The sequence below is a fragment of the Helianthus annuus genome, chromosome 12, assembly GCF_002127325.2.
Source record: "Helianthus annuus cultivar XRQ/B chromosome 12, HanXRQr2.0-SUNRISE, whole genome shotgun sequence".
Lineage (NCBI taxonomy): Eukaryota > Viridiplantae > Streptophyta > Magnoliopsida > Asterales > Asteraceae > Helianthus > Helianthus annuus.
Genome location: NC_035444.2, coordinates 100,345,119 through 100,356,051, shown reverse-complemented (window position 1 = coordinate 100,356,051; position 10,933 = coordinate 100,345,119). Strand labels below are relative to the sequence as shown.

General features: G+C 44.0%; 1 protein-coding gene across 1 annotated transcript; it reads left to right on the top strand.

The window, feature by feature from the left end:
- The first annotated feature begins 7,527 nt into the window (after positions 1-7,527).
- Positions 7,528-8,388, top strand: LOC110893517. Its single transcript, XM_022140623.1, has one exon. The coding sequence runs from the start codon at positions 7,528-7,530 to the stop codon at positions 8,386-8,388; it is 861 nt and encodes a 286-aa protein (XP_021996315.1).
- The last annotated feature ends 2,545 nt before the right edge of the window (positions 8,389-10,933 follow it).

Here is a 10,933-nt window from a genome sequence, read left to right as displayed (position 1 = left end):
GTTAACGCACATTAACACATCATCAAACCCTATGTGAAATCTATATCGATATTCAATCGTATCCAAAATCATGATATTCAGGCATGTATCAGTTCAGGTTACATCAACAATCAAGAACACACTACACGTGAACACATACGCATATAAACGAACGATCGAATCAAATAGATTTTACTAACCGAAATGAGGGTTTGGTCGCAAGGGTCTCCTGTGGTTACTAGCTTGCCGTCACAGTTTGGAGAGCTCTAGGGTTGGGAATATGATAGAAATGACAGCCGGTACATGTTGATACGTATTTATACGTATTACAGAAATGGGCCAAGCCCATCTGAAAGACTGGGCCGAAGGATCTGGGTTCCAGTCGAAGGATATGGTCTTGGTTCGAAGGATATGTTTCGAGATCCTTCGAACCGGCAGTTGATCCTTCGAATCGAAGGATATCTTTCGGGGTCCTTCGATTGGCATAACATGTTTCGATCTAAACTAAGTGTTTTAATAATATTCTAATAATAACTTTAATACCACAGCAAGTAATCACATATGTGCAACACGACAATTCATTTCATCAAAACACAACGTGTACAATTACAAGTCCATAATCCAAACAACTAAACAGTCAAAGTCAACGCGCATTTAATGCGAAAGTGAAAGTCAGAAACTCGAGTTGTCACATTATCCCCAACTAATTGGAAATTTCGTCCCGAAATTTGGTATGCACTCACTGAGGAAGCTAGGTAAGCTGTATCGTTTACTGGTTTTCCTGGGGTGTCACATCATCCCCCCGTTGATTTGGAATTTCGTCCCGAAATTCAGTAGTAGTAGCTTCAGCCTCAGTAGTGGTTGTATTGGTTTCGAATAACTGGGGTACTTTTCTGTCATCTAATCCTCGCGTTCCCAGGTGTACTCTGGGCCACGTCGGGAGTTCCAACGAACTCGAACAAGAGGGATTCTCTTGTGTTTGAGGACCTTCACATCCCGGTCCGTGATTTCAAGTGGTTCCTCGACGAACTGCAACCGCTCGTCGATAGTGAGTTCCTTAAAAGGAACTATGAGGGTCTCATCTGACAGACACTTCTTCAGATTCGACACGTGGAATACGTTGTGAACTGCACCGAGTTCAGCTGGTAGGTTCAACTTGTAGGCTACCTTGCCAATCTTTTCTGTAATTTCGAATGGTCCGACGTACCGCGGATTTAATTTGCCCCGTTTTCCCAAAACGTACCACACCCTTCCAGGGTGAAACTTTCAATAAAACCCGGTCCCCGACCTCAAATTCCAATGGCTTTCTACGCTTGTCCGCGTAGGCTTACTGACGGTCGCGTGCTGCCGCCATGCGTTGTCGTATCTGTGCAATCTTTTCTGTGGCGTCCACTACAATCTCTGGACCCGTAATTTGACTATCCCCCACCTCTGCCCAACAGAGAGGTGACCGGCATTTACGTCCGTACAATGCCTCAAATGGAGCGGCTTGAATGCTGGTATGGTAACTGTTATTGTACGAGAACTCCACCAAAGGGAGATGCTTTTCCCAGCCGTTGCCGAAATCGATAACACACGCCCTAAGCATGTCTTCAAGGGTTTGAATCGTTCGCTCAGACTGCCCATCCGTCTGAGGGTGATAGGTTGTGCTCATGACTAGCCGTGAGCCAAAAGATTTATGCATCGCTTGCCATAGTTCCGACGTGAATCGTACGTCGCGATCCGAAATAATGGATGTGGGCACTCCGTGCCTCGAACAATTTCTTTAAGGTAAATGTCTGCGAGAGTGGAGAACTTGTCCGCTTCCTTAATCGACAGGGAGTGTGCAGACTTGGTGAGCCGATCAACTATGACCCATAGTGTCATTCCCACTCTGGGATCTAGGTAGGCCAGTGACAAAATCCATGGAAATTTGCTCCCGTTTCCATTGTGGTATCTTGGGCTGCTGAAGTAGACCTGATGGTTTCTGATATTTAACCTTGACTCTCGCACCGGTCAAGCATTTTCCACGTACGTAGCGATGTGGGCCTTCATGCTAGGCCAGCAATAAGTAGTTCTGATGTAGTGATACATCTTGTCCGACCCTAGATGTACCGAGTAGCGAGACTTGTGAGCTTCATCCGTTACAAGTTCGCGTAGACCGTCGTAAAGTGGGACCCAAATACGCCCCGTTAGATGGTAGGCGCCGTCTGCCTTCTGTTCCATCTGTTGTCGTGAGTCGCGTAAGGCTTCAGCCTTGACGTTTTCAGGCTTCAGTGCTTCTATCTGAGCAGCTCGTATCTGTGCTGGAGGACTAGACTGAATCGTAAGCTGTAGCGCTCGCACGCGCTTAGGTAGAGTGTCCTTCCGACTGAGGGCGTCTGCCACAACATTGACTTTGTCTGGATGGTACATGATGGCGTATTCGTAGTCGCTAAGTAGTTCAACCCATCTTCGTTGTCGCATGTTCAAATCCTTCTGCTTAAGGATATGCTCGAGACTCCTGTGATCGGTGTAAATCGTGCACTTGGTACCGTACAGGTAGTGTCGCCATATCTTAAACGCGAAAACAACATCTCCCAGCTCTAAATCGTGCGTCGTATAGTTCCGTTCATGAACCTTGAGTTGCCGAGAAGCGTAGGCTATCACTTTATCACGTTGCATCAACACACATCCAAGACCCTGGATGGATGCATCACAGTATACCACGAAGTCATCTGTGCCCTCTGGCAATGAGAGAATAGGTGCGCTGCAGAGCCTATCCTTTAAGTACTGAAAAGCGGTTTCCTGAGAATCTCCCCAACGGTAGGTGACACCTTCCTGTGTCAGCATTGTAAGCGGCTGCGCGATCTTGAAGAAGTCTTTGATAAATCACCTGTAGTAACCCGCCAAACCCAAGAATTGGCGTATCTCTGTTGGTGTACGCGGTGCTGGTCTGTTCCTGATCGAATCTATCTTGGATGGATCGACATGGATCGCATCCCTGTTCACTACATGGCCTAAGGAGTGGACTTCACGTATCCAGAAGTCGCATTTAGAAAACTTGGCGTACGTTTGCTCCTTCCGAAAAGTTCCAAGATAAGACGTAAGTGTTGCTCATGTTCTTCCTGACTCTTGGAGTAGATCAGAATGTCGTTGATGGAGACAAGGACAATTTGTCCAGGTAGGGTTTGCACACCCTGTTCATAAGGTCCATAAATACGGCAGGTGCGCTCAATAATATCAAACCATTCATCATATCAAACATGAAGTATAGCAGTTAAAATAATTCATAAAACCCAACATGATTAATGTTCAAACCAAACTTTGTTTGAGTAGCGTAAACATAATAATAAAAATCCAAGACAAGTTATGAGTTCAATTAGCGTTCATTGCGTCTCCTCCTCCTAACATGAAAACTCGACCTCTTGCCTCGTTGCCATTGTTATTGTTGTTTCCTCCGTTGTTGTTGTTATTGTTCCCGTTGCCCTGATTGTTGTTGTTGTTGTTCTGGTTCCTGTTTAGCTGCGGGCAGTGTCTCTTGATGTGACCTTCAGCACCACAATTATAGCACCCCTTGTTGCCCTGTTGCTGATTCTGCTGAGCGTGTGGCTGCTGCTGACCCTAGTTCTGGTTCGCAGGACGAGGGCTCCTGCAGTCTTTGGCCTCATGACCCATCTTGAGGCATCTTTGACAACGACCTCTGTTACACTGGCCGCTGTGGTGCCTGTTGCAGTTGTTACATTTCGGAAGATTTCCCCGATATCCTCCCTGTTTGTGACTACCCGAAGAGTGCTGACTGGGGCTTTGATAACCTTCAGTCTTTCGTTGCTGAGCCTGGGACTGGACTGACGCTGATGCTTTACTTGAATCCCCCTCCCATTTTCGCTTATTGTCACTGGGAGTAGCAGTAGTAGCAGACGTAGTAGCAGTAGCAGTAGCGCTGATGCGCTTAGGCAGGCGATTCTGATCCACGGCCTGATCGGTGATGCGATGAGCGAGACGCTGGATCTCCTGGATGTTGTCGAGGTTAGCTGAGGTAACATGGCTCTGAATTTCTGGAGCCAAACCTTTGAGATACAACTCGATACGCTTGTATGGAGGGTCCACCATAGTTGGACACAGCACGGCCAGCTCATTTGACCGTTTAGTATACGCTTCAATCTCTGATCCAACCATTTTCAGATTATACAGCTCGTCTTCCAACTTGTGAATATCTTCACGTGTACAATACTCTCTCTTGATAAGTTCTTTGAATTCGTTCCAGGGTGTGGCGTTAGCAGCTGCCAACCCGAATATCTGCACTTGCGCGTTCCACCAAGTTAACGCGATTCCCTCTAGGGTACCGGTAGCGTATTTCACCCTGCGTTCCTCAGGGCATTCACACATTTCGAATACTGATTCTAGCTTCTCGAACCAGTGAAGGAGTCCAACTGCTCCTTCTGTGCCGCTAAACGTGCTGGGACGGCATTCCATAAAGTTCTTGAAGGTGCAGGCAGGTTGTTGCTGAGCGGGTTGACCTATTGTGTACGAATAGGGCAAAGTTAAATACGAGAATTAATGTAGGATCTAAAGATCCTAGTGCCTATACTGCAGGGTATACTACCTGCTTGGGCGGCTGCAACTGCCGCAGCAACGAGAGCCTCTAGCTGGGCTTGAGTCATGGTAATTCGTGCGGCCATTGATCTTCAAATCAAAGGCAACGTAAGTAAGAAAAAGGGTTCGCGAGTAGTGCGATGACAGAAGAGTGTAGGCACGTAAGTGTTCTCAAGCAATAACAAGTTGTGAGCAAGGTAATGTAAGCATACTACGAGCAAAGTTCTATGCAAATTCTAGCATGTAGGCAATAAACATAAACCTTATTACCTAGGGAGTTGAGTCTTGCACGTGGAGCGAAGCGTCGTTGTGGATCGTTGAGAGCACTGTTCTGGTTATAGTCTGGTTTTAATAAAAACGTTTTTCCATATTAAAACCAAGTTCTCTATAACCAATGGCTCTGATACCAATCTGTCACACCCCCAAAATCCACACGCGGAGTATCACCGCTTGGGAGCGTGACTGACCAGGATCAAGCCACCAATCATATTGAACATGCATATAGTATTAAGTAAGATAAAAGAAAACCATCCGTTCAATACAAAAGGTGTTCAAAACATGTTATTGTTTTAAAGTGTAGCGGAAGCATAGTAATAATCCAACACTAGTAAATAGTTCAAATGTTATAATAGTTCAGCATAGAAACCACGAATCCTTGTCCACAACGACCCGCTTCTCCAGTGCAAGCTCCAAGTACCTAACGATCTGCAAGGCATGTAACAGAATGGTCAACAAACTAGTTGAGCGAGTTCACAGTACGTAAATGCGTAATAGTAAGTAACGGGTGGCTCTACCGGGCCAATAGTAAGTTATATAGGTGGGGGCTTCCCATGTTATGTGACCACTAGACTATTCGTATTATGACCACGTAGGTGTTATCCCAACCTACGGAAGAAGTAAGTAATGCGTACACGTATGTCTTACGTGCGTATCCTTTGTATCGAGGATAGTAATTTGCATATGACCACGTAGGTGTTATCCCAACCTACGGAAGAAGTAAGTAATGCGTACACGTATGTCTTACGTGCGTATCCTTTGTATCGAGGATAGTAATCGGCATCTGACCACGTAGGTGTTATCCCAACCTACGGAACCACGTAGGTGTTTTCCAACCTACGGAACCGTCCTGACATCCGAGGACTATGATAGGTGATAGTCTAGGAAAAGCGTAGTGTATGTACGTTATTAGTTTATCATCAAGCCTTTAACCCATTCCCACAACCCGGGAATCCCATGCCTTAGTAAGAGTGTGAACTCACCTTGGTTTGCTCGGTATGCTAGGTTATGTACTCACAAGTAATTAATCACGTCCTATTGTATGCATGTATAACAAATCAGTTCATGTTCACAATGATTCGCATGCAATATAATGTTCACGTAACAGTCAGTTTGTACATCGGCGCAACACGTACCATTTCCTAGTTACTCATCAGCTAGTGCACACAATTACAAATGTAAACATTCATCATCAAGCATGGCATGTCAAATAGTTCATGTATACATTCCATCCTTCGAAGGATGTTTATAATTGCCACTATCCTTCGATCCACTGTTAACTTTCGACACATCAGTAATCTTTCGACACTTACAAGTTTTCACAGTTATCTTTCGGACTAGTTGGTATGTTTCGTACCATCAGTCATCTTTCGACCTAAGGTATCTTTCGGTCAACTTAATTATGTTTCGGTCATATCTATCCTTCGGTCAATGCTATGTTTCGACTACCAGCATCTTTCGACACTACCTATGTTTCGACAAACAGTATCTTTCGATCAATCAACAGTTACGTTTTCACAATCAGTTACGTTTTCACAGGAACAGCAACCCTAATCATCTGTACAGCCGTCATCATCATTACCAAATCATCAGAATCATTTAGCACATCTAATCATAACGCAATCATCCAGAAATCATTGTCTAGCATGAACCTAGTTTAAACGTATCACGAAACCGGTTAACGCACATTAACACATCATCAAACCCTATGTGAAATCTATATCGATATTCAATCGTATCCAAAATCATGATATTCAGGCATGTATCAGTTCAGGTTACATCAACAATCAAGAACACACTACACGTGAACACATACGCATATAAACGAACGATCGAATCAAATAGATTTTACTAACCGAAATGAGGGTTTGGTCGCAAGGGTCTCCTGTGGTTACTAGCTTGCCGTCACAGTTTGGAGAGCTCTAGGGTTGGGAATATGATAGAAATGACAGCCGGTACATGTTGATACGTATTTATACGTATTACAGAAATGGGCCAAGCCCATCTGAAAGACTGGGCCGAAGGATCTGGGTTCCAGTCGAAGGATATGGTCTTGGTTCGAAGGATATGTTTCGAGATCCTTCGAACCGGCAGTTGATCCTTCGAATCGAAGGATATCTTTCGGGGTCCTTCGATTGGCATAACATGTTTCGATCTAAACTAAGTGTTTTAATAATATTCTAATAATAACTTTAATACCACAGCAAGTAATCACATATGTGCAACACGACAATTCATTTCATCAAAACACAACGTGTACAATTACAAGTCCATAATCCAAACAACTAAACAGTCAAAGTCAACGCGCATTTAATGCGAAAGTGAAAGTCAGAAACTCGAGTTGTCACAGAAGAGACCTGACTAACATGAACTTCTTCCTAGAAGATGTCGCATCAAGAGATCACCCGACTGACTGAGGCAGAATGGTTAGCGCACGCCTCTCGAGTCAGAGCTCGGCACGAGGTTCTTCGCTACCAACATGGCGAAGGTGCCTCGGGGAGAGACCTACCTAACGGTAATGTTTAAGTCACTTGAGACACATTACAATACGTTGGAAAGTCCCTAAAGTGCCCTGCTAATACCTATTGTGATGATGAATTCTTGGATACAGGGTGTACCTACCAGTTTTTCCTAGAATGCAACCCTCCGAATTTCGATGGCACGGGAGGTGCCATAGCATTTGTAAAATGGGCTGAGAATGTGGATGCCGTTGTGTGAATGAGTGGTTGCACGCCAGAGCAGCAAGTCCCATACATTTCCGGATTGCTACAAGATGGAGCTCTGTTATGGTGGGACCGTAAGGTTCAAGAGTTGGACGAGGCTGTAGCTTATGCGATGTCATGGAGCGAGCTGAAAGAGATAATGCGAAAGGAGTATTGCTCTCAGAAGGATATCCAAGGGTTGGAATTAGAGTTCAGGGAGCTACAGAAGGAAGGTCCAGATGTGGTAAAGCACGTGAAAAGGCTTTACGATTTGTCGCGAGTCATTCCGTACCTAGTGGAACCCGAGTTGAAGAGAATGGAGCAATCTATTTGGGAATTGACACCCCAGGCCTTGAGCTTGATGATGGCATCGACGCCGCCATCACCCGTGATTGCCCATGTAACAGGACTGGAGCTCACTAAGGAAGCATTTAGATTGGTGAAACTATCAATCCCGGATGAGAAAAAGGAAACAACAATGGAGACATCTGGGAAGAACAAAAGAAAGCTTGGCAAATCTCAGGGAGGTGATCAGGCAAAAGAAAGGAGAAGGGCCAAAAAGGGAAAGATGTACCCGGGTAATCTACCTAAGTGCAAAGTATGCCAGTGCCATCATAAAGGGAAGTGCAGTATTAGGAAGTGTGACAACTGTGGAAAAAGGGGACACGACAGGGAAACGTGTTGGCAGGAGACGAAAAGAGGAAAGGAAGGTTGTAACTGCGGTGGTATGGGGCACCTTAGAAAGGATTGCCCAAGGGAGACTAACCAAGACCACGAAGAAGCATCCAACACCGGAGCTAGTAAGGCCTGCCAGGATCCAGATATGGTCACTGGTACGTTCTTTGTCAACCCAAAGTCTTGCATTCACGTTATTTGATAACGGTGCCGACCTTTGTCTCGCATCTCATGAATTTAGGAATCTACTTAGGTTAGTAGAGAGTAAGTTAGTCGACCCACTCTTAATGAGGCTAATTAATAAACGACCTCGACATAGTAACTAGGATGAACCCGCGATCGAGCAACCAAGCGGAAAATCGTTACCCGCGTCCCGGAGATGAACGACGAAGCAATCATGACTCATGAGGAAAGATACGCCTCTACAAACTACAAATTGCCTGAAGGCATGGAGGATGTTGCGTGAAGAATAGGTTGCTTCTTGGCCCATGTCGGGGACAGGAGGAGCCAAAGAACTAAGATCTTTTTATTACAAGAAAATGCCCTAAGGTCTCCACGAGGACTTGCCAGAATGTTCTCTCCTACGGCTAATCCCGTTCGCGTCAGATAAATTCCCAACGTCACACCTGCGGTCAATACCCCTTAACGACTTATATCTTCGGAAGCACAAGGATTGACGGTGAAGCTACAGAAGTTGACGAAGAAGGAAGATAACAGACCAAAAATCCCCTGTTGGGAAAACCCCATATCTGCTCGTTAAAAAGGAGGATGATGATTTTCAAGTAAACATCCAGGAACCGAACAAGCTAACCCACCAAAATCAGCGACTCTTGCTAAAAATTTGCGGACCTCTTGTACAACTAACGATGAGAACCCGACTACTACACGACTGATCGACAATCGAACATCGTCAGAGAATATACCAGGATGAAATTGTGGGACAATGATCATGCTTAAACATAAACAAAATACTGCTTCCTACACAATGAATAAACCAGATTCACACGAGGTGTGGAATCCAGAAAGACTAGAAGCATTATATCTAGGAACCATATCTGTCAACTCAATGAAACATCATTAACTTGATCAACCTGTCATTATAGTTAACGAACCCGAAAGTACTTAAATTTTCTTCCGTTGAAGTCTTCATTTTCACTTCTAACAAGTAGAAATTTGCATTTCTGCTCCCTTCAAGTAGTTGCATCGCGTTGTCTTCCTTCGCTGAGAGCGAATGCATGTTTGCTTCATATATTTGGTCACTTCTTCGTTTTAGTAAGAACGCATCACTTCATAACCCATGCACCATTTGCTACGCATGTGGTTTCATTTCGAATAAACGCTTCATGAATGTTCAGCTATTACATCGCCGAATCTAATTACTAGTTTGCGATTCGAATGACCTATATTTTGTCACTGTTGACTCTTTTGTTATCAAGCCAACACACTTATTGAAACCACCTGCTTGCAAGTTACATGTTTGCTATCATGTCAAGATTTCCTTGTTGACATGTACGTTTATTGTTTGGTTACGTTGAAACTAGGTTCGACTGCTTGAACTTATCCAGATCACATGTTTGATTTGAGAGGCCATATGATGTATTGAGAGCATCATATTCTAATACTTTGACATAGGTTCTTTTGTTTCGAGTCGTAATAGACTTGTTTGGTCTATGACTTCATTAAGTCGTTGATAGATTTCGATACCTTACAATGATACTTTCACAGAATTGCAGCTTGTGCTTCTCTAACTACTCGCTTTGTACACGGATTTAATTGGTTATTTGACAACTCGCCCTAAATCCGTTTTCGTTATCACAATTAAATCACTCTCAACACACTTGCGTGCTGAGTCAAAGGTACATAAATTCATTGCATATCATGGTGTACCCCCTAACGATTCCTTCATAATCAAGCAAACGCCTTGCTGTACTCAATTTCACCTTCCGGTTTGCTTCGGTACACTTTCATCTGGTTCCAAACTCGGTGATTTTGTTCAGTCATCACTATTTCGAGTCTTGTCATTACGATACCTTGTGGTGTCACCACAAACTTGTAGCTGTTGCTAATCATGGCCAACCGTTCCACGCAAGATACATAAACTTTTGTTGACTTGTCATTTACACATTCCTGATGCAACTACAAATCAAAGCAAGGATACACCAGATCCATCTGTATTCATTCGGTGTATCCTCACAGTTCAAAAGGGTCAAACGCACTGAACCTTGCCACTTGGCTACTTGGGAGTTGACAGATCCCTTTACCATTTCATTTGAGTAGAAAATTACGGAATGTATATAGAGGGTGTGGATTGTTAAATATTCTTGGAACCACCAAGGGTGAGTAAGCTTTGATGCAGTTTGATGACTATCTACTTCGATGTTATATTTGCGTGACGTGACCAAAAGGAGTTAAGGTAGTACAAATTTCGAGGACGAAATTTCTTTAACGGGGGGAGAATGTGACAACCCTCACTTAACCAGGTTTCCGTACGACTTAATTAATAATAATTTAATGCTTAATTACTGTGCTTACTTGAATTTATGGATAGACTGCTACTTGACTGTTGATACTTGTACATATCTGCATCATACCTTACATACTGTCACTACATTATTTTCATGATGCACAAAAACACAGTAGCACTATGAACGGATAACCTATTGAACATGCTGATAAAGCCAGCATCAGGCAAACACTGCCTCTAAAGGCCTGTATGAGCCAGAAATATTTTACTACACCCATAGTGT

Excerpts from the sequence above, each read along its gene's own strand:
- LOC110893517 (XM_022140623.1), top strand. The coding sequence starts at position 7,528 with ATGAGTGGTTGCACGCCAGAGCAGCAAGTCCCATACATTTCCGGATTG.